General features: G+C 40.2%; 1 protein-coding gene across 8 annotated transcripts in view; it reads right to left on the bottom strand.

Annotated features, from left to right (window-relative positions):
* TAB2 (TGF-beta activated kinase 1 (MAP3K7) binding protein 2) overlaps positions 1 to 24,315 on the bottom strand; it is a 121,527-nt gene that overhangs the window by 35,366 nt on the left and 61,846 nt on the right. For 4 of the 8 annotated variants that reach the window (XM_075924402.1, XM_075924403.1, XM_075924405.1 and 1 more), the window contains 2 exons: positions 10,168 to 10,314; positions 7,232 to 7,421 (listed from right to left, as the gene is read on the bottom strand). The exons of 2 other annotated variants lie outside the window; for them this stretch is intronic. In XM_075924402.1, the coding sequence (XP_075780517.1) occupies positions 7,232 to 7,333 (102 nt within the window). In that variant the 5' untranslated portion in view covers positions 7,334 to 7,421; positions 10,168 to 10,314. The remainder of the gene's footprint in view (positions 1 to 7,231; positions 7,422 to 10,167; positions 10,315 to 24,315) is intronic. 2 more of the 8 variants (XM_075924401.1, XM_075924404.1) reach the window with 1 other exon arrangement.

Genomic DNA, 24,315 nt, shown 5'->3' with positions numbered 1-24,315 from the left:
GGCATATTTAAACATTCTTACTGTGTTTATCAAAATGTCCCTACCAGTCCACTACTGGTCAAAAGATTCATAACAACCACTTGTATTGGAATAGAATTTTGAATGTGATGAATTAAAAAAATGTAAATGTTAATAATATATAAAAATGTGAGCAAAATGTATTTGTTCATTACCTTGAACAGAAGTAATAAACCCACAGCTACCTAGTTTTGGGGATTTTAAACAACAGTTGAAAAAACAGAGTATGCACACTTTTTTCTCAAACTTAATGGGGGGCTCTTAGAGTTGCTAATTAATCTTCTTAAAAAAAATAAAAAATAAAAAAATAATTATTGAATAATTCCATTCCCTCTTCTGAACCCATAATTATGTTCTGTTTTATCGGCTCATATTTTTATTTTATTTTCATGCAGTGATAGCTAAGGAAAACAAGTATATTTTAACATATTTCTTTTATGTTAGCCAACTGTCATGACCCCTACCAAAACCAGTAATTATAATCAAATAATGTATTTTGAATAAAAGCTGTACCAAAAAGATAAATATACACAAATGAACTATAAGGAAAATATATCAAGGAGAAGACATACGCAGCACAAGAATAATACAGTTCTCAAATACTTATATACTCAAATACTTAGCAAGACAAATTAACACATGCTATATTTTCTCAATAAAATTACTTTTATTTAATAGCAAAAAGAGCCCAAAGAGGATCAGAACCTCTTTATGTTAGGCTCCCAAGTGAGTCATTGACTACTATTGCTCTGACCAGTTTATAATTTAAGGTACAAAAAAGTAAAGGAAGGAACCGTAACAAAAATATTAATATAGGCCAAATGCATGCATGGCTTGACAGATTCTAGTCTTGTAAAAAAAAATACACTATAAAGTAAAAATAACAGGACAGGAATCCTATTGACCATCCAACTAGCTGTTATGGTAAAGTGCTTTAAGAGTTGATAAAAGCATTGTTTAAGCTGATAAATAATAATAATAATTCCCTCACAGCAAAAGTGGGTCTGAGAGCTATCAAGGAGTATAAGTTAGTAGTATATACAATAGCTCAGGAAGGGTGCTCCAGGGATAATGGGAAATGGAAAAAAGCACGTGGGAAGGTGCATGTGGGAAAAGCAGAGAAATGAGTAAGGAAGATCGCATTAGAAAATGTGTTGTAGCAGGAACACTAGGATGCAGAAGTGTTTATGTATAAAGGGGCTAAACATGAGGGCTTAAAGGTAAGGACTTGTACTTGGAGCAGAGAAAAAAGGGCCAGCAAAGACACGATAAGACTGACAGAGAAAAATGACAGGCCAGGAAAACCATGGTGGCAGAATTTTGAATGGAGCTACGAAAAAGGGGTAGATACTGAAAAGGCCATAGAAGGAAATTAAACAGAAATAGCTTGACAGGTCCATAGGCACAACTTGATAGCATTTCTTTGCTTAGATGTAATGCAATACATTTTGAATGCTGAAGTGAATATACGCTACAAAATTTCAGGGCATGCTCTTGGAATCATCACACAGAACATTACTGATTCTGAAGAAAATCAGAAAAATCAAAAGAAGGAAGAAGGGCAACATCTGTGTGCAAAGTCATACTTTTAACAATATGTTTATTGTTTATAGATCAAAGAATGGGTTGATGGAAAAAATGAACTCAATACCCTTAATTTTAGCTCTGTCCACATCCAACTGAGTTTAAAATACTGACGCAATGAAAGAGAAAAACAAGAGGAAAGGAGAAGGAAAATGTTGTGCTGCAGGGGGGACAGGAAATAGGGGGACACAGAGCTTCTGACAGGAGGAACGGGAAAAGTGGGGAATGGGAACACATATAAACCTCTTGGCATGAAGTAATGGAAGACAAGAGCTTCAAGAGGACAGAGAGGTAATGGAGGGAACACTGAGCCCCTGGTATGAAGGAAGGGGATTGCAAGCAATTCCTGAAATAGAAAGGAATTCATAAGCTTGTAGGGGGACGAAGGAGGGATTAATTTGGCTGACAAAATTAATCTGCAATAAATTTGGCCAACAAAAGGAATATAGTATGCAACCCCCTAGTTTAAACAGGCTTATGCTGTGTCCTATTAAACTTTCAACGGCTAGGTCTAGACTGTGGTGTTTTTGCGGAAAAAGCTATGCAAAATGTGCTCTGCATTTTGTATAGCTTTTCCTGCTTTTTTCCCCCGGAAGAGGCTTTTCCACCATTTGGCCCTATTTAGACGGGGACAAATGAGGGAAAAGCCTCGTCTTTCAGCAGAACCCTTATGCCACGTGAAACAAGGTATACCGGGCTCCCCAAAAGAGCGTGTTTGCTCTTCCGCTTTTTTGCGGAAGAGCAAACACATTCCTTCGGTGCATTCCTCCTCTACTTTCAAGATAAAATATATAAAGAATAGATATGTTCACAGTGAAATGTTCTGTTTAACAGCAGCATTCTTATATTGTTTTGTTTTCTGAAGTAATATTAGTTCCGCCATTGTAAGCTTAATTTTGAACCCCTCTTCTAAAATCCACAAAAATATTTTGGCTAAAAACTGATGGGGTGAATTTGAAAAGATGTAACATTTTTCAATATAATTTAAAGTTAGCTCGACAAGAGGATCTTGCAATCAAGCTTTTTTTTTAAACCATTCTGTAGGAAAATCCAAATTTTTGGGAGCTTCCAATTGAAATCTAGAAATCAAGAACAAATTTAGTTGATCAATAAGTTTTTTCCCCCCATCTTTTGATTTTGTAATGCTTCTATGGAATGTCTTCTGTGACAAACTTAAAAAAAAGTAACTGGTAAGATCATTTAAAAATCCCAACATTTTTCTATAACCCCTTTCTTTACAGAGAAAATTTCCAATAGAAAACTGGCTAGGGTCCATCTGCATACCAACCTCCTTTACCTCAACTCTTGTCTTCAAGGCTGCCATTGACACCTGAACCCCCTGTACATATGCCCTTTTCTTCAGAGAATAGATGTGAGTGAATCTATTAGGTCAGAGGTACTCAAACTGGGGGCTGAGCTCCCTTGGGGGGAGGGGGAAGTGCAAGATGTAGCGCGGGAAGCACAGAAGCTAAAGCAAAAACAAAACAAAATATACTTGGCACATTTTACGCACAGCAATGAATAAACTAGCAAAGCTTATTCCTCTAGAATTATCATGTCCTCAGATGGTGCTGTGCAGCATTTGTCTCTAAATGGCACTGCATTCTGATGGATTTCTGTTAAGCTTGCATAGCATTATACAAAATTGTTGCCACCTGTACGTTACAGGCAGTCCCCGGGTTACGTACAAGATAGGGACTGTAGGTTTGTTCTTAAGTTGAATTTGTATGTAAGTCGGAGCTGGTACATATTGTAGGGGAAACTCTAGCCAAACATTTCTCCAGAGCTCAGTTTTATTCTCCCACACCTCACTTCCCTCAGTCCTTTATTCTCAAGCTGAGGTGTCTGCTAAGAAAAGCCGCTCTGCGTCTCCCTGGTCTGCTGGGGGAGGGGGAGAGGCGCTAGCTTCGCGTCTCCCTGGTCTGCTGGGGGGAAGCAGCTAGTGAGGAGTTGCCTCACCCCGTTTGTAAGTAGGGATCCGATGTAAGTCGGATCCATGTAACCCGGGGACTGCCTGTATTCTATTTGCACATTTAATCGTGAGCATAGACCAAAATCAGTTTTGGTTTTGCTCTTGTTACAATAGACTGTTGTGTGTATTTTGATCGATGCCTTGCTGTTTTTAATATTTAATGAGAGTTGTATGTTGATTTTTTTAAAATTGGTATATGTACTTGTATAGCACATGAGTAAACTACTATGGACACAAAAAAGGAAGTGCAATCAAATAAGTCTGAGAACCCCTCATTGGAGCACTTGTACGCTGCACCCTCCCATTAATGACTCTAAATAGTCTGAAGAAACTGCTAAACAAGGATGCACAATGCTTTCTACTATCTCAGTTCCTTTCATCACCAACACAGAGACAGAACAAAAAGGGGTTCACAGAAGAGAAGGTTGGTGTGAAGCAAGAGCATGCAGAGCCACCCCAAAGCCCTCTGGTTAGAGGTAAGTAACCCTTATTTCTTCACATGACTCTACATTCCAACTGTAATATGCCAGAAGATAGTGCCTAAGTGCATGCAATTAAATCTAGAAGGATCAACAGTCTATGCCTTGGGGCGAGAAGCTAGAAGATTCCACATCAGTTGAGAGGAAACTGGGGATGGCTGTCATCTTGGTATAATGTGCGTGTTGCCTTACATAAAGATGTGCATGAGCCAAGGGAAAACTTGTGATGGACACTGCACCAAAAAGCTATCTTGTGTTTGGAAACATTTTCCATAGCCTAATGAGAAGCAACTTTTGTACTTTAAAAGTAGAACAATCTCATCAGAAAGTCTCCATTTGATAATAAAATGGGCTAGCTTCTCTCCAAATACAAAAAGGAAAGGATCCTTGCTATTTCGACTTGACTCTCAACTCTTACATCAAATCTGTTTAGGCCTGGATTTAAAAGGCTCCTTTTTTATGCTGGCTCTGGAATGATGCCTGTTGAGGCTGTTGTTGAACTCCTTAAATTTTATGAAAAATAAACCATAGATGACTGATAACAACAGAAAGGAGTAGAAGGTCTCCTGCCGGTAGAAGAAATCAAGTCCAAAGAATGGGCCCTTCAGCAATTCATCTGTCTTTTCACTAAAAAGATCTCAAAAAAAAAAAAAAAAAAAAAAAAAAAAAAAAAAAAAAAAAAAAAAAAAAAAAAGATGGAATGAAGTTCTGTCCTCTCAGAATAACAGCAAAAGCCAGTGCTCTAACGGAAGAGTCTGAGGAATCAAAGGAAACTCAGAGTGAGCTTTTCCAAATTTTAACTCTCTTCTAGGATCACATTTTCCAGTCTTCTTATGTGATTTTGCAAATCATGCCCAAACAGTGCCCTCTTTTTCCACAGCCAGAATAGATAAATTATAAAGCTGTTATGCTATCTCCCTATATTTGCCACTTTAATATCGAGACATGAAAAGACAAACACCTTTTTGGAGCCCCTTCCTATCACTCGTGTGAGAAAAATTGCTATCCAGTCCTTGATTTGCGACTAGCTAGCAACCACTACCAGTGAATTAGGTGTAGGGGACACATGACAACCTCTCTGAGGGTAACAGATGTAATTTGTCTGTTTTCTTGGATACAGGTTGGCAGGAATGGACCAAACAGTCTTAGCAAGCTGGCTCATTAAAGATTAGTAAGGACATCGTACTGTTGGTGGTATTCCAAGTATATCATTGGATGAGATGCCTCCTTCATAGGCACTAGAGAGAGATTCAGAGTAGAAACATGAAACTGCAGAGCATTCTCAGAAGGGGAAAAGGCAAAAGCCAATCCATACGTTCATCTGGTGACAAACCAGGATCATAATCTATATCAGCTCCTCTTTTCAAACATTAGCATACTGTCTCTCTCATATTCTTCTTCAGACAGATCTTTTACAGATGAAACATCACCTCTCCATCTATATAGAGGACAATTATAATGTTCCTGTGGTGGTCCCCCAATTGGGCCATGGACCCCAGAACTGCCAATCTCCTCAGCAATAGAGATGGGAACAAAATTGCAGCTGCAGGACCAAGAGAAAGGATGAGACAGGAAGAAACATGTCTCTGTATTCTTACACTACCCTTTTTTACATACTGATCTTGCTTTGAACCCATAATGGATTGCATCAGAAACAAATGACCCTGAGGAAAGACAAACAAATACTAAGAAATCCGTGTAGAAACACTGTAGTAGTCTTCGGGGAAGATAAGGAGGTATAGACTGATCAGGAAAAAGACCAACAATCTTGTCTGCTTTTTTCCCCTCTCTCAGGTGAAGATGATGCCGTCCGTGTAACTGGTAAAGTTTGTCTCTTTTTCTAGACTCTCGCTCTCACTCTGATTTGAGGAATACTCAGAAGCCAAACAGTACACATCAGCAACCAAAGTGAAGTCTTCCTCAGAACTTAAAACAGAGCTGAAACTTGAGCAAGAGTTGAGGCTGGAGCCGAACACCTGGATGGCACAGAAGCACCAAATCTGGGGCTGCTACCACACAGGAACTTTTGAGCTTCTACCCTGGCCAAGTCACTACATTACCACAGCAGATCCAACAACTGCTGAGTACATGCTGCCTCCCTGCGCCTGGAAGGAATCTCAACTTCCCACAAAATGGAGTCCACTGCAGCTCAAGCCACTGGTGGACCCTAACAGTCCTCACTGCAAAACCTCATTTATGGAATTCATAACTTTAATTACTTAATATATTAAATAACTTCGTAATTAAAAAAAAACAGTGAAATACAATTGTCCATATTACGAACAAATGACCTACCCTACAAAACTTATTTTAAAAAGTTGTACTCATAAAAGCAAGGTGACAAACAATAGCAGTACAAGGGAGGCGTGAATGCTCTTTTTTTTACATTTCTGCCATCATACTTCCAGTATCTGTCGGACCCTAATTTCTTGATTCCAGACCTCTCCTTCACTAGAAAAATCAGCCATCAAATATTGTCCAGTTTTGTGATGAGAAGGAGGCTGCCCAAAGTTAGATTTAATGCATGTTACTAAGCCAATGCACCAACATGTGAAATAACAAAATTAGTACTTTGCCGGGCCAGTCTTAAGCACAAGCATGGTGCCATGTAATCTGCAGCTCCATGTGTTGATCCATTTTCCTACATCAGCAAAATGTCTAGATGGGTGGGGAAGGTAGAAAAATTAATCTTTTGCTTGTTTCTTATATCAGTAGCTTGAGACCTCATAAAAATAAGAAGATTGATATTTTGCCTCTTGCAATTTAAAAATGGTCAAACTAGTTCTCTTAACTTCCAGTGTTCATCAAGTTTCACTACAAAGTGAATTTGAAACCACATTATAAATCCTCAAAAATATAAGTATTTATAATGGAAACTTTTAGATTCCCAATGTAAACAGTGAAAATATGAACATTAACACAAAGAAACTGAAATACCTCAATTTTAAGAAACATATGACAGAGTAGACTATGCAAAAGCTGTAAACTGATACAAGATTCTGTTTGTTTTAAAGCAAACAGAAGAAAGACAAAAACAGATACTTGTTTTCTGTTAAAATATCTGCTATTAGCAGTTCCACCCAACCATGGCAAATTCGAGGGAAAGGTTTTGGCAGTTATTTGTAATATTTACAATAAATGGCAACATATAAATATACAGTACTAACAGGACACTGACCTGTAACATGCATCTGGACACAACAACTTCAGGTACCTCTGGAAATTTTTGTCGCAGGTCATGTAAAACCTGAAAATCTATTTGCTGGCTTCCTTGGGCCATTCGTATATTGCCTGGTCAGGACTGTTGATCAACAGGCAATTCTAGGCCTTAGTGAAAGGAGTACTCATCTCTCTTGTTCCAGCATTTTCTGTAAGAGAGGGGGGGGAAACCCCAAAATTTTATACATGATCTTAGTTTAAAATCTGAGTTTCTGTATCTTATCAAAACCAAAAGTAATGCTGCACAAACTAGCACTTTAGATGTAGAAACAAGAACTTTCTAATTAAGAAAGATAGAACAACATTTTCCATTAAATAAATATGAATCTGCTTACGATTCTTCATATCACTGTATACTTGAAAATTCATTATCTCTTGTGATTTTGATTTTTTTCCGATTTTCAAACATTCATCATACTGTTTTCCTGCATCGTGTAAAATGACTACCTATGTCTGTTTAGTGCAGGTCTGCTCCACAGTTTCACCTTCCCTTTTATCTCAATATTTAAGTTCCTCACTCAAGTATAACCTTTTCCACATCAGGCATACCCCTTATTTTAGAGTGTGTGATTTTGAATACAGAATTTAAAAGAACGTATATGTGAAAATGCCACAAAATTGTTGTTTAACACAAACACTGGAAATAAATCACTGAAAAGACGCCCGATAAAGTTTCCAATGTGTTTTATATTGCTCTGCTTTTGTCAAAGTGATCTTACAAAGGCAGGAAGATTGTTCTGTTCAGAATTCATAATTTAAAAAAAAACTGTAATCCTCTCAGGATCATTTTATTTGTGATAATCCATTACAGCTTATCAATTAATATTATTACATACATAAGAAAGATTATGGACTCATGATTGGTTGAAGTTGGCACAGTATTAAGTCAGGTTTCCTAAGGCTATTCATATACTGTTTTCTTCTTCAGGAGGTCAACAACACAGAGGCCTGCATCAGTCTTAATGAAGTTACATGTACCAATGATTGCATCCTGGCTAACTGCAACAAGTTTGTACCATTCATTAACTTGGAGTTTTTAGTAGCTCAAAAAAATCCAATCTAAGTGTAATTCCCATTAACAAAACCATGTGCTGCTGAAATTCTAGCTTAGCTGTATGAATGAATATGATTAAATGTAACAATTTATTTTAAACAAAACCAAGTTTATTGTTTCTTGAGCCTCAATCAGTATACAACTCTTTGGTCAATGCCTTAATATTCAACTCTAGAAAAGCCTGGACCTGCTTATCAGCTTATTCTCCTACTTCCAACTTTCTTTTGCTCCCTCTTATTTCCACACGAGGCACTCCTGCCTCTGAATTCAAACACATGACATTCTATCCTAAAACTGGCTAGTACTAATCCATACATTCTCATCCCTGCCACTCTACTCCTCCCTTCCTCTACCTCTGAACTCCTTCAGCAAGAAACGCACCTTTGATTTCTAGATAGCCTTTAACTTTTTTTTTTTTTGTAAAGAGACTGCTTCTAAATAGATAGATTTAACCAAAATTAATTTAGAAACTGGTTTAATTAAACTAGCTCCTTATTGTCAGAACATACTGTTTAGTTCAAGAATATATTAGAGATGCTTTCTTAACAAACTAAATTGATGATACACTCAAACCAAAATAAAGTCCATGCCTGGGGCATGAGCTGATTTTAACAATCAGCTTCTAAACTAATTTTTGTTTTACTGTTAATCTCTCTCTCTCCAACCAAACTTTTTCTTTTAAGGCTTCTAGAATAGTCTGCTCTGTAGGTTTTTGTTTTACCTCAGACAGCTCTTTCAACATCTTCTCTGGGAGCTCTATCTCCTCTAGTTGATGTTCACTATTGCTTTGTCTTCTCCTTTCCTGTTCCTACTTTTTCTCCCTGGGGATCATTCACCAATACATTCATTTACTACATCTATAATGATTCTCACAATGTATCCATGCCTCTTTTTTCACCTTTCAAACAGAATATGTATTCTGCCTAATAGCTTCAGCTATAGTTAAGATTGTGATGTTTCACTATTTTCCAATTTTGACGCATTCATAATTGTACATGTTCACTTTCTGAGAAAAGGCTACCTACTTCATGAATCCTTTTTAAAGCAAAATTTGCCATCAGCCATTCTTGAATTATGAAGGCCTTTAAAAATCACAACACCTTCAAACCACTTGACACTTTCCCCATATGTTCATTTAGATCAGCTTTCTTTCCATGCACAAATCTCAAAAGTGGTTAACTTTGAAACTTCAAAAATAGCATGCACTATTTTGGGGAAAAAATAGGTGACTTAGAAAGTAGTGAAAAATTGAAAAAAAAAAAAACCATGAGCAAGCTCACTAGCATCTGATACTATTTTTAATCTCATTAATCCCATTTCATATGACACATTACAATATATATGATTGGTGAGCTCAAGCAAAAAAAGGAGTTGCTGTTGGGATAACCTTCAGAGACATTTATTTCAATTAGATATTTACCAGAATTCTCTCATGTAAAATAATTCCTCAATACAGGAAACACTCGACATTCACCATGAATGGCGAAATTCGCAAATACTGGGAGTCGTGGTTCCTAGTCCCTGCAGCAAGCTCCCTGTGTCTCCCAGTCCCTGCTACCTTCCTCAGGTGTGGTATTTTTAACATGGAGATTAACTATGTCATAGAACTTGAAGGGACTTTGAGAGGTCATTGAGTCCAGCCCCCTGCCCTCACGGCAGGACCAAGTGCCATTCGCCTTGCAAATACATGGAACCATGAATAGCAATTCCATGAATCACAAGAGTCTCTTGGATAAAGGCAAGAAAACAAAGATGTTAAAAAAAAAGTGGCTTGAAGAAACCTTGGGGTTTATAACTGCATATTGTAAATATTCTGTAATTTTAAGAGAACATTTACTTACCAGTGTTTTTAACATATTGTTGTAACAAATATAAACTGTTATAATTTAGATTATAATGCTAGATTTTCTACTCTGGACATTAGACTGCACTATGCATTTTCATCCTCCCTTGTTTGTTGCACACTCATCTCTATGAACTAAGCCAGTCTGTTAAAAAAAAAGAAAAAACAATAAAACAAACATTTTATGGCTAAAACTTTTAAACTTCTATTGTGAATTTTCTTATATAGAAAAGCTACATCCATTTGACACTAAAAGTTGCATGATTAAAATAAAATACAGGAAACGCACAAGCTAAAAATAATGATAGAAAAATTAACTTGATTGTCTTACACATAGTCAGGTACTGGACTGACTAATCTTTGGCAGGCTATAAGATTTCTCTTTTCTATGCACTAAGGCAGGACAGGCAACCTTTGGCTTGCAACCCATCAGGGTCATCTGTTGGTGTACCATGAGACAATTATTTGATGTTGAGTGTCTGCAGGCACCACTCCCACAGCTCCCAATGGTTGTGGTTTGCCATTCCCCGCCAATGGGAACTAAGGGAAGTGCCACTATGGGCACTGAGAGCTGCAGGGGGCCATGCCTGGGGACACTAAATATCAAAAAACTGTTTTGCAGCCCGCTGGCGGATTACCTTGATGAGCCATGAGGCAAAGGTTGCTGATCCCTGATTTAGGAAGAGGATGGACTTAGGATTCAAATGGTTATCATGCCTGCTGTCAGGGCCGGCTTTAACAAGAGCGGGGCCTGATTCGCGGGGGCAGGGCCGCGCATGCATCATGCGCCCGGTGTGGCACTGCACATGCACCGTGCGCCTGGGAGCAGGGCCCCATTCTGGGGAATAAGACAAATCGGCCTAAAGCCGGCCCTGCCTGCTGTTAAGGGATTTTATTATTTCTGCCAGCCCCTCTTTGCACTTTTGTTGGACAGAAGCAATAAGTCAATCATAACATTTTATGATTATGGAGAAAACACCCACATCATGGAATGGGCATTTGTTTTCTAACAAACACAAACATCATCTCAAATTTTTCTCTTTTAGTTTGTCAGACATTTAAATTTTATATTCAGGTTCTTCATCTATTAGGGCTTTTAAGACCCTAAGCAGTTAGTGGAATTTGTACTTCAATGCTAAAATATACACCCCAAGACATAAAAGATAATTCATATGGCAACTATAAGTCTGCCATATATTACACTATATTTTTAGACTCTCTAGGAAGACTACATTTTTGTAACAGTAGTAACCATTTTTAAAAAGAATAGGGTGATTTATCATAACATTTTAAAAAATATCATTCAATGGCACGCAGTTAAGGAAATCTAAAGACTGCTGTTAGACATATTTATATAAAAGACAGCGAATGTAATAATTTAGAAAATGTGAGCCCTTCTGGAAATAATAAATTAAAAATTAGGAATAGATTTCCTATACAGTTGACTTGAAATTCTCCTCTAATTATAACATTTAAAAAAAAGATAAAGTGACCTTTTGTAGGAAAGACAGAAACAGTCTCAGAAATCTAAGTTAAGGGGCGAACATAATTTTAACCTATTTGTATCCGTTAAATACTAAATGTCACTCCCCTCCTTTACAGCACACCATATATGCAGAATGTACACACAGTATTCTCTCACATTTCTAAAGGCAGAATTACTAAAACCCTAAACCAACCCTCCTGAGCTTCTAAAAATATTTAAAAGTTTCTAATCTATGAGTTAAATCAAGCAAACCCATTAACAAAAAGTCAAGTGCAGTAATCTCACATCAAACAAATACTCACACCACCTTTTCAATTCTCTACACTAGTGGCGCCCAAACTGGGGGGGGAGGGGGGGGCTCAATCACCTAGGAGAGCACAGAGGAATATTCGAGGGGCAAGGGCTGGCCACCTGGGGGAGAAAAGACAGACCACCCAATCATGTCTGCTATGGCCTTGGCTCTCAGTTGTGGCATCATTCCTGTCCCCAGCTCACACAGGAGCATGGACAGATTACATTATGGATAGGGAGAGCACAACATAAAAAGACTGCAGAATTCTCTCCCTCTCCTTCTGCTTTTCTAAGATGAACAGAAAATGTTGCTTGATGGATCTTCTCTTAAGTTTGTGATTAATACTAAGTGTCAGTTAATAGCACTTCATGCAAACGATTAATGTAAAACAAATTAACTAATTTAAAAGTCATTATTAATCGCAGTTTTAATCCATTAAACAATAACAATACTAATATCAAATCTAACATATAAAGGAGAATGTTTGTATGTTTGTGCGCTAATAACTTGGTCACTATGGCTACGTCTAGACTGCATCCCTCTGTCGACAAAGGGATGCAAATGAAGCACATCAAAACTGCTAATGAAGCAGGGATTTAAATATCCCACGGTTCATTAGCATAAACATGGACACCGCTTTTTTCCGACACAGAGTTTTGTCGACAAAAAGCAGCAGTCTAGATGCAGATCTGTTGACAATAAACCCATTTTCGATAGATCCTGTATTCCTCAAAAAATGAGCTCATAGAAGCCTCTAGGAGGTGCTTGCGGGCGCTGCGGAGCGAGCCCAGTGGGGAGGGAGCAGCGGCGGCAGCGCTGGGAATGGCCCGGGGCCTGGCACAGCTTCCTGGTCACATGGTGGGGAGCCCAGCACCTGCTCGCCGCAGCCCACAGGATAGGAGAGCCCCTGGCGTGGCCCCCTGGTGCGGCAGATAGCGGGGCAAAAGTTTTGGGGTGGGTGGTGGAGTCATTGCTCCCCGCGGCACCTGCAGCACCGGGCGCGAGCTGGGCCGCCCCGCCCATCCTAGGTCTCGTGCTCGTCCCCTCCCGCCCGCCCCTCACACAGGGCACCCCCAGAAGGGCCCCATCACTCGCCGCGAGCAACGCCGGGTAACTCCAACTAGTTATAAATATTTATATTATTTTTATTATAAATATTTGGACTGTAATAATTCAGCTCCTGTTGTGTTATATTTTTATCATGAAATTGCAACTTATAAATGTAAATGTTTCAAACATAACTGCATGCAAAAACATATCAATGTAAAACTTTAAGAGCCTACAATTCACACAGACTTTTTGTTCAGCTAATTATTAAGACAAATAGGTTTGTTTACATTTATGGGAGTAATGTTTCTCACTTATTTACAGTTGTCTACAAGATAGCACAAGCATTCAAAAGACAAGGTATTCACTTGCCATATATGCAAAACATTCCTATGCCCCTTCATACTTCGATCATCATTCCAGAGGAGGATGTGCTTACTTGCTGATGACACTTGTTAAAAAATAAATGTACTAATTAAATTTGTGACTCAACTCGTTGAGGGAGGTGAATGTAAAAATAACACTTACCTTCTTACAGTACAAATATTTATAATCAAAATACAAAGTGAACAGGTGTACATACTTTTGGGAAGTTTTCTATATTTTCAAAAATACTGAGTTCAATTAAAAGTTAAAGCGAGCAGTGTGCACGGATCACTATTTTTTTTAATTGAAATCATTATTTTTGAAAATACAGAAAACATCCAAAAGTATTTACATACATGGTATTCTATTACTGTTTAACAGTGCAATTAAAACTGTGATTAATTGCAAAAAAATTTCATTTTATGATCAATCATGATTTTTTTTTAATGGTCTGAAAGCCTTAATATACTTCTGTGATTCCTACTACAAAAAAATCCTATATGGAATGTTTTTATTAACTGATTTCTACAGAAAGGGCATAAGGCCAAAAAAATTATTTTACATCTTTTAAAACAGTGATTTATTATAGACAGTTTTCTTCAGACTTACATTTGTGATGTTTTAATTAATTTTCATGAACAAAAATACAAAGGGTAGATGACTTACAGATTATATGTATTACCTAACAGTGCATATTTCACGGGATAACCAATTATGCAATTATATAACTTTTCAACTTGTCAAGGGTGCAAAACCAGACAGTATAAACTCAGACATTATACAAACATAACATGTTAGGGCATAGTTAACAATAATAATAAAATTGACATCAGCACTAATAGTTTAAAAAGGGAAGGAGAGGGCATGAAGGAAGAGAGAGGGGAGAAAACAGAGGGCAGATGGAATGGGAAGCCTGTTGTCATTTGAACTCTCTCAGCATTCTTAATTTCAAATGTACCAAGAAACAGGATACAGATTTCTTCAAATAAATATAACTATTCTCTACCTCAATAAGGGTCAGATTTTCATTTGAATAAAATCTAGTTTTCAAGACTACAAATACTGAAAAATGAGCAAGTATGATAAAGAGAATCATGACTATGGACGATTATTAGTGCACAGTGCCAGTTTTACTTCTTGTCTCAGTCTCATTAAATCATGTCACTAATTTCCTAATGTTAAAATTCCAAAGGGGGAAAAACAGAAAGTGTCTGTATTCTGCTTTGTTATGATACATAAGAAACAAACATGGCCTTATATATTCATCAGCCTGGGAAGCTAGATTATGTGGATTTTGGGGTTGATCAGGAAATGAGGGCCTCTTCTGAAAGGTAAAGGGGTACAAGGTTAGCAGCTAAGAAGCTGTTCAAGGTCAAATCAGGCACAGCTGGAAATTGGAACCCAGACCTCTAATACAGCAGACCCCAAGCTTCATTCACTGACCCATAATGTCTTTTGGAAAGCATATCCTCAATTAAATAGACCTGGTGGAATGAGCGACTCTAATGCATGAGGCAGAGGCTGCACAAAGAAATAAAAGATGATGAATCAGTAGGATTCTTCAACCCGCCCCCACCCCACACACACAGTCACTAAATCTGGCTGCTAGTTTCTCCACAACATCAGCAAAAATTGTTTTGACTTTTAAACTCAGTCTAGACTAGGCAAATGCACTGCTTTCTGCAACAGTGCATCATGTCCACAACACAAACCATGTGTTTGGAAATATTTGGATCGCATCAACACCAGGCTCTCACTCAAGCCACTGCTATATGACAGAATTATGGAAAAAGTTACCAAACATTATAGGAGCTGTTGGACATTCTGAGAGATTGTTAGCAACCCAGAATTCACTAGAAAGAGTCATAATTGACAGAACTAATTCCAAAATAAAACCTGTCTCATATAGACTGAGCTTTAAGTCAATATACCTGAAAACTTATTTTTGAGCTGTTATGGAGAAGCTACCACCAGGATTTCGCATCTGCCTTGCTTGGGGAAACAATCGTTTAAAATTACTTTGGAGGCTGCAACCTTGAGAAACAGAAAGATGGTAAAGACAGTAGCAACAGAGATTAGAAGCTGGCAGCAAATCCAAAATAGGATTAAAAAGTTAAGATGTTAGACTGGAAAGAGAAAGAAAGATCCACAACTGGTAGTTGAGTTTGCGTAAACAGATAAGGTCAGCAATAATATAGCAGAAGGAAAAGGAGTAACTAACTACAGAACTTTGGAGATTACCAATAGGGATGTGAAAGGTTATTCGGTGAAGCAGTGCGGGATGGAGCAGCTCCCCACCCATTGCAGGCGGGCAGCTGTTCCATCTTCACAGGGTTTGCCACAGAGAGAAACCACTTTGGGTGGCTGGAACAGACTCTGTCTGAGGTGGGCCTAGGTAAATGGCAGGCAGGAGTAACTCTGGCTACCCAGAGTAGCCTGTGCCTGCAGTAGAGGGGCAAATCCAGCCTGGCTGCGGTGGGCCCCTCATCCACTCTCCCTTTTGATCGGTTATAATTAACACGTAGTGCTTAAATGGTTATTAATTAATTATTTAATTGGTTAATCAGATTAACCAAACAAGATTTCACATCCCTAATCACCAACAGCAGAAGAAGAGGTGGAACTATTGCAAAGACTGAAGGAATATTCAGAGACTGATGAGTGAAATGAGTAGATAGTAAAGGTCTACAGAAGTAAAGGGAAGAACGGAGTCCAGAACGGAGTGATTAGAAGGAGCAGCAGAAATAAGAGACCTTATGACTTATCCTGGTCATAGCTCTCAATACAGCTGATAAAATATACTGTTATTCACTTATGAAATAAAACAACCACATGCATTATTGCAGCACAGTATAATCTGAAATTACTAATAACCCTCGCATAACTGCTTTCAGCCATTTCTATAGAACTTTCATTCTCCTGGAGATATAAACGTTCCAGTAAGTCTGTCTGCACATGTTGTGCCAAACATTTTAAATAAATAAAGGAATTAACTGTCAGTGAACCTTGTGAAAACTACTGGCAAAGTCCCCAGCTAACTTGACACACAATCATAAACTGATTAAATATAAACAGATCTTCTGTTAAGATGAGAAAATAATCAATAAAAAGTAAACAAAATGTTATTTCTCAGACACTGACAACTAAATGTCTCAGACCCACTAGTACAAAGGCATGAATTAAAGGGCTTATCTTGTTTAGATTAGCTAGCAGATTTAATTACTACAATGGCCATAAACTACAAAGTTATATAACAATACAAAAATGTAATATCCCATTGGAAAAAAATAATTACTTTCTTTTGGCAGAACACATATTTAGAACTGAACAGTGTAATAATTCTTAACTACAAATATTTAAATCTACCACCACACAGCTTCTTACTGCATATTCACCACTGCCTAAAACTTCTTCAGTGTAATTCAGCAAGTCTTCCTTTTGTGTGTGTGTGTGTGTGGGGGGGGGGGGGGGGGGGAGGAGAGGTGCCTGGAAAACTCAACAAATCATAAAGCACACTCCTGAGAGAAGTATAAGACAGTTAACTAGCAATGGGTTTTTAAATATTTCAAGAGGGTGGTTCAGGGAATACACAGAGCTTGTATTCCCTCTTATAATAATAATTATAATTATTATAATAAACAATGTACTCTTATAATCCAACAGCAAGAAGTAATGAAATCTCTGTCTGGCTTTAGACCTCAGCTACATCTAAGTAACTCAGCTTCAAAGTCCTCTGTGCTTTCAATCTGATCCAATAAGACCTTTGTATTACTGACACCACAGAAAATAGATTCCTGATTCATGCTGGATTGTTGATTTGCTTGGCTACAATAAAGATGCTTCAGTATTTCTGTTGAAACCTTATTTTAGTAATTAGATTAAATATGAAGAATCTTATTAAAAGGGACAACCTACAAAAATTCCACAATTCCTGCTTACATTTTGTATTACAATTACAAATCACAATTAAGATTACTACAACTAAAAGAAAATAAAGGTGGAAAAATACTTCCCTGCATAATCAAACTTGTCAAGTGGCATATGTCTCCTGTGACACACATATAAAAGCTGCACTTTATGCATGGAGTCCTGCATGGATATAAAATTTTGTATCTGATCCATGATCCACAAAAATCATGCATGGATTTGCCAGGTTCTACCAACAGCTCCAAAGATCACTGAGCACTCTGTGGCAGGTGTTATGCTACAATCCTGACCCACAACCATCCACCACTTCCTCCAGGAGACCTCCTGGCTCACCCAAGTTCCCTGCTTTAGACAGAGAGGATACAAACCTGGACCTCCATGTCCAATACTGCTATACCAACGGAGGCTTGGACACTCCTATGCAGCTGTGGTAACTAATGCATGCAGACCCAGCCAGGACAGACAGCAGTGACAACTACTCTCTTTGCAGAGCCTGCTGTTGCCATCCACTAATTTAAAATACAAAACACCTCTTCCAAAATCGACGAGGAGTCCTGTGGCACCTTATAGACTAACTGAAGTGTAGGAGCATAAGCTTTCGTGGGCAAAGACCCACTTCGTCAGATGCATCTGACGAAGTGGGTCTTTGCCCACGAAAGCTTATGCTCCTACACTTCAGTTAGTCTACAAGGTGCCACAGGACTCCTCGTCGCTTTTGCAGATTCAGACTAACTCGGCTACCCCTCTGATACTCTTCCAAAATGTTGCTTTGTTCACTCTTCTGGGAGCTGTAATTTCTCCCCTTTGTCCAAACAAGATTATCCAACCCAGACCATTATCCAGATACTGAGTATACTCATCTTCTCTCTACCCTCAGTTCTCTGAGGAGTGCTAACATGAACACTACTCTTCTGTAAGTATGCTTACCCGTAACAATAGCAACAAAGCCAAAAGTGAAGAGACAGCAGGCAAACATATACACAATGGACAAAAAGAGAGAAAAGAGAAGAGGCAGGGCAGGATGGGACCAAGCATTTTCAGCAGTGTTAGGCTTGGTCTACAGTACAAAGTAAGGTCAATATAAGTTGGCTTGTGTCGACTATTTATTTATGTGTCTATGCTCAAATCTGTCTCCAGCTAACCTATGCATCCAGTTCAACAATGCAGTAAAACCACTTCCCTGAATGGCCAAGAACCATGGTTGTCCTAATTTAATCAACACCGTGAGATTGTAGACATTCCATGACCTATATCAACCCTACCAATCCTCCACAAAAGCCCAGTTCCTGCAACAGTTACTGTTTTGCTCACAAATTTAAACTCTACTGGCCAAGGATCACACAGATTAGACGTTCACCCTCTCCCCACTTTCAACAAACCCATGTTTTTGAAGTGCTCTTTCCCATTTGCCCACCTTGACAATCACACTTAGTAATTCAACTTTGTGGTTTGCATCCTCCCATTGACTGTATCTATACACAGACATATAGTAGACGCACTCCAGCCATGAGCAAGCAAGAAGGATATCTTGGACATGTGGAGAAAGGAGGCTGTGCAAGCACAGCTATGGATCAGTCAGAGACATGAATATCAATGAGCAGATTGCATGGGGCATGCAAGCCATGAGGTATAGCAGGTATGAGCAATGTTTCATGGAGGCGAAGGAACTTTGCCAGGGATACTACAAGAAATGGAGGACAACAAGAAAGCGGGGGCTGGACTGCAGACCTGCAGCTTTTACAACAAACTGCCTGCTGACAACCCTACCAGCACCTTCATATTACCACGGATCACTTGGAAGAGACTGAGATGAAGACTCCTGTCATGAACAATAAGGAAGATGATGAGAAGGCAACGAAACGCAATTGAGGAGTCTACCTATGCCACGAGTTAGACTGTAAACTTCATAGGCATTTAGCTAATTCCGCCATGCAACTGTGGACAAGCCCACTGATGAAGTGGACAGTAGCTTGACTAACTGTGTGCATGCAATCTTCTTTGCAATGCTTATCCAAACACATTCTTGAATAGACTATAGTAATCAGATTACATGAATCACACAGATTCAGTGTCCTGAGTTGAAGTAGATGTGGAACAGAGACTGTCGACATCTCCTTTTCATTCCTTTGTTGGGATAGATGAGAGGGCGCCATGTGGAGCCCTTTCTTTCCATGAATAAGGGTCTCCCTTTTATCTTCCTGAGAGATTTCAATGAGAATTTCATGGTGATACTTTATAATCTTAACCCAAAGGTTTCCAGAGCTGGTAGTCTTAGTTCTATTTCCATGATATGATACCTTCCTATGCTGCTTTGAATTTGGTTGGCATCACTGCATTAAACAGACTAGATGCACACAGGCCAAGAACATCTTCTGGACACCAGTCAACATGGGATCTCTAAGCTTCTGTCACCTGAATGGGGGTATGTCTACAATACAGCACTAATTCAAACTAACTTAATTTGAATTAGTTAATTCGAACTAAGCTAATTCGAATTAGTTTTTAGGTCTAGATGCACTAATTTGAATTAGCGTTTTGCTAATTCGAAATAGCATGTCCACATTGAGTGGACTCTGAACCGAAGTTAAGGCTGGCCAGAACCAGTGCCGGCAGGGCATCAGGTTAGGACTTAGAGTGTGGAGCTGCTGCCTCAGGCTAGCCGAGGGCTATGCTTAAAAGGGACCCGACCCCCACCCCGGACAGACAGTTCTCAGGGTTCCCTGCTTGCTTGTCTAACTCGATGAGGGACAGCAAAGCAGTCCTGTCTTGAAATGCTCTGAATGCCCACACTCAGCACATCACAGCACTCGGCCATCAGCCCAGCTGCACTTGTTGCAGGCTGCCATCCGGGGGGTTCAATCAGGGGGCTGTCAGGATCCAGGAGGCCCTGCAGGAGAGCTTCCACCCCGAGGAGCCTGCAGAGCCACCCCAGTCCTCCCCATCGGGGACTTGTGCCCCATTCCTCCCACACCTTCCTTCCACTTACCCCTCCCTAGCCCCCCTTCCTGATGTAAAAATAAAGGACACGTGTGTTCAAAAATAGAAACTCTCTTTATTTAACAAAACTGGGGAGACTGGGAAAAGGAGGTGGGAGAGGGGAAGAGAGAGGGTGGGAGAGGGGAGGGGGAAACCTGGGAGGGGGGAGCTGGAAGAGGGAAGCCAGGGGAAGAATGAGGAGGGGAAGTATAAAACTATGGTACGCCATATCTTCAGTACTGTGTACAGATGTGGTCTCCTCACCTCAAAAAAGGGCAACTAAAATGATTAGGGATTTGGAACAGGTTCCATATAAAGAGAGGCTAAAGAGACTGGGACTTTTCAGCTTAGAAAAGAGGAGACTGAGGGGGAATATGATAGAGGCATATAAAATCATGAGTTATGTGGAGAGGGTGAATAAAGAAAAGTTCTTCATTAGTTCCAATAATATAAGGACTAGAGGACACCAAATGAAATTAATGGGCAGCAGGTTTAAAACTAATAAGCGAAAGTTCTTCTTCACACAGCACATAGTCAACCTGTGGAACTCCTTGCTACAGGAGGCTGCGAAGGCTAGGACTATAACAGAGTTTAAAGAGAAGTTAGATAAATTCATGGAGGTTGGGTCCATGGAGTGCTATTAGCCAGGGGGTAGGAATGGTGTCCCTGACCTCTGTTTGTGGAAGGCTGGAGATGGATGGCACGAGACAAATTGCTTGGTCATTGTCTTCGGTCCATCCCCCCCGGGGTACCTGGTGTTGGCTGCTGTCGGCAGACAGGCTACTGGGCTAGATGGACCTTTGGTCTGACCCAGTACGGCCATTCTTATGTTATAAGCTCAGGGCTCAGGGTCCGGGGTCTCACTGGACCAGCTTGATTTTCATGCAAACCTGCTCCTGGGTTCGCATGTGGCCTTTGGTGGCCAGGCTGGAAGCTATCCTGCCCTAGATGGCCACTTTCCTGTGCCTAGTGCGGAGATCGTGGACGTTGGAGGCCTCCCCCCAAACCTTGATGAGGTCCATGATCTCCGCACTAGACCAGGCGGGCGCCCGCCTCTTGCGACTCCGGGCAGGCTCCTGGGAGTCGCCAGCCTGGTCCTGGGAAGAGGCGGAGGGCTGGGTGGCAGCGGGTGGCTAGCTCATGCTGTGCCAGGTGCAGGCAGGCTTGCAACTGGCACAAGCACTGTAGCCAGACTGTGCCCCTTTAAGGGCTCCGGGGCCGGGAGGGGGGCAGAAGAGTTTCCCTGGTTTGGCCCAGAGTGGCCACCAGGGCAACCTGGGAAGGGCTAGTCTCCAACTAGTTCGAATTAAATGGCTACACAGCCCTTAATTCGAACTACTTAATTCGAACTAGACATTACTCCTTGTAGAATGAGGTTTACCTAGTTCGAATTAAGCGCTCTGCTAGTTCGATTCAAATTCAAACTAGCGGTTTGCATGTATAGCCACTATTAAATTTACTTCGAACTAACGGCTTTGTAGTGTAGACATACCATGAGTGAGATATTTGCCAAAATCAGGGTGGATGGAAAAAAAAAAAACCATTAAAAAGAATTTAAAAAAAAAGGATCTCAGATGCTTTCTGAGGAAAAAACCTATTTAAAGACAGTTTTAATTAAGATAAATTATTGTCAATGTTATTTCATCATGGACTAGAGATTATAAATTCTAATTCTATAGTATGAGAGAATATATTCATGTAATGTTTAGGAAAATGTTTTGTAAATGAGTTCCAATAGTTCATGGATTATGGACCCAATCTTATGAGGTTCCAGAGGCTTCTGTATGGATTATTTAGGTTAATCTTTCCATATACTCATTAACAGGGCTCGACAAATAATGCAATCTACTCGCCCGTGGCTACTCGCAGATTGCCAGACAGCGTGGCTGGTGAGCAGGGCTCACCCTGGTTTGGCGAGCCCTGCTCATTAAGACTCAGTGCTCAGCATCTGCCTGCTCTCAAAGTTTTACACACTCCCGTAGAAGATTTAGGTAATTCTGACTTTATGCGTGGGGCACACAACAATCACATTCCTAATATTTTAAAATACTTCTCAGCTTCATATTTTCATTTAATTTGAAACTGTCATCCTTTGAGAAGAGTGAAAATGGGAATATTAAACAGGAGTTAGATGTCTAAAATGACATTTTCATTCTAAATGAAAGTGTAATAATCTTCTCTTAAGGTGCAGACAACTTTAGCCATATGTTGTTGGAAGGGTTATATGGAGTGAGATAATATTTTTCATTCCATATGATCTTTTTTCTGTATTCTTGGTTACTGTTCTCTGTGAATAAGGCACACGTGCTTCATGCAGCACACAAAAGTATACACTCTGTCCAGCAAACTAGAGATCGGCAGGAGTTCTTTGTGGTTCTCAAACTAGGTCAGGCCATCTTGCAGGGGCTGCAGCTCAAGCTCAGCCCCGCCCTCCCACAGCAGGAAGCCTGTGGTGTTGCTTCATTCTTGCCCTTCCTCCCATGAGCCCATTAGCCCAGCCCACTTCTGCACCCTCCCTCCTAGATGGAGGAGCATGGGGAGAAAACCCCGAGCCTCCCCACCGGATCCTGCTCATGGGAAAGAAGCGGAGACAAAAGTAGCTCCATGCACTGCTGCTCTCCCTCCCTGGCTGGAAACTTCCCCATTGCTTTGCCTTCTGCTCTTATTAGGTAATTAGACTAGTCAATCAGTCCAGAATTTTACACCTAGTTTTCTTCTCAGGTAATCCTGGCCTATTCTACCCAGTCAAGAAATTCCTGATCAATCAATTTTATAAAACATTAAGTGACAATTTTAAACAAGTAGATGGAAGCCATCTACGTTGTGAAGCCCCTTGCAGAAACTTAAGTCTTCCACTTATACCTAAGAATCACCACAGACCATGACTAACTCTTCTCCCACACAGCCTTTTCATCTCCATATCCCCTTTACCAAACCACCTCTTTGTGAAAATCTGCAGTACAGGAAACCCCCGAGATGTGACCACCCAAGTTACGACCCCCCATACTTACAACCATTTTTGTTGAAAACCCCCAACGGCGCACGATGCCTATTGTAAATGAGGGTTCAAGTTATGACGGCCCCGACTTGTGACGCTTCCCCAGGAGCCGATTACGTCACAAGTCGGGGGCCGCCTGTAGTATGTTGGGAAGGGGTAGTTTCTAACATAGGGTGAGGAAAGGCTGGCACCCTGGGGGGAAGCAGAGTTAAATTTGCGATGCATGAACTATAGAATATGGTAGTTGTGATGATGGCAAAGTAAGTACCTGTAAATTGAGGAAGAGAGTATATGTAATGTTAGATGCCTTAAACTTTCATGTCCTTGCTTTTGTGAGTTTGAATCAGAATACATTTCACAATAAAGCTTTTATACAGTATTTTCAAAAAATACTTAAGTTGTAGTTTACTCTTGCATAGGAGATGGATGGACATGTGGGTGGGTATTAGTGCAGCTGCTAAAGAAGAACACTTTACATTGGGGAACCTTTATTGGGTCAGGAGCCACTAATCTCAGAAAAATCATTTGGGGGGCTAAGGGCAAGTGAGAGAAATTAACTTCATCCATGCAACTTGGGGCACCCAGGCTTCGGGCTTCTCCCCAAGGCTGGGTTAACTCTAAGAGCCTGGGCCTAGTAGATTTTGTGTGGGCCCCTTAGCTCTGGAGTAGGACCAAAAATGAAGGATTCAGTGTGCAGGAAGGGGCTGCTGGGGAGTGGGTTGGGACTAGAGGTGGGGGGGAGGGGATCTGGGTGGAAGCAGACTGGGAGTGGGAGGAAAAGTTCAGGAGGGGACAAGGGATTGGAGAGCCTACTTAGTACAGATCGGGGGCCACATGTGGCTCTGCACTTCCCTGAGCTTGCAGGCACCCCTGCCACTTCTATTGACTGTAATTCCTGGACACTGGAAGTGACAGGGATAAAGCCTACAGATGAGTACAGGGAGAGAGCCTCCTGTGCTGCCATTCTCCAAGTCAGGAGGAGGAGGGGTGGGGGGAATGGCAGCAGAGCTGCTTCCTCCCCCGTGCCAGATAAAGCCTTTGAGTGTAGGTTCTC

Source organism: Pelodiscus sinensis, chromosome 3, assembly GCF_049634645.1.
Source record: "Pelodiscus sinensis isolate JC-2024 chromosome 3, ASM4963464v1, whole genome shotgun sequence".
In the NCBI taxonomy this organism is placed as follows: Eukaryota; Metazoa; Chordata; order Testudines; family Trionychidae; genus Pelodiscus; species Pelodiscus sinensis.
The sequence above is the reverse complement of the archived record's forward strand: the minus strand, read 5'-3'. Positions and strand labels throughout refer to the sequence as shown.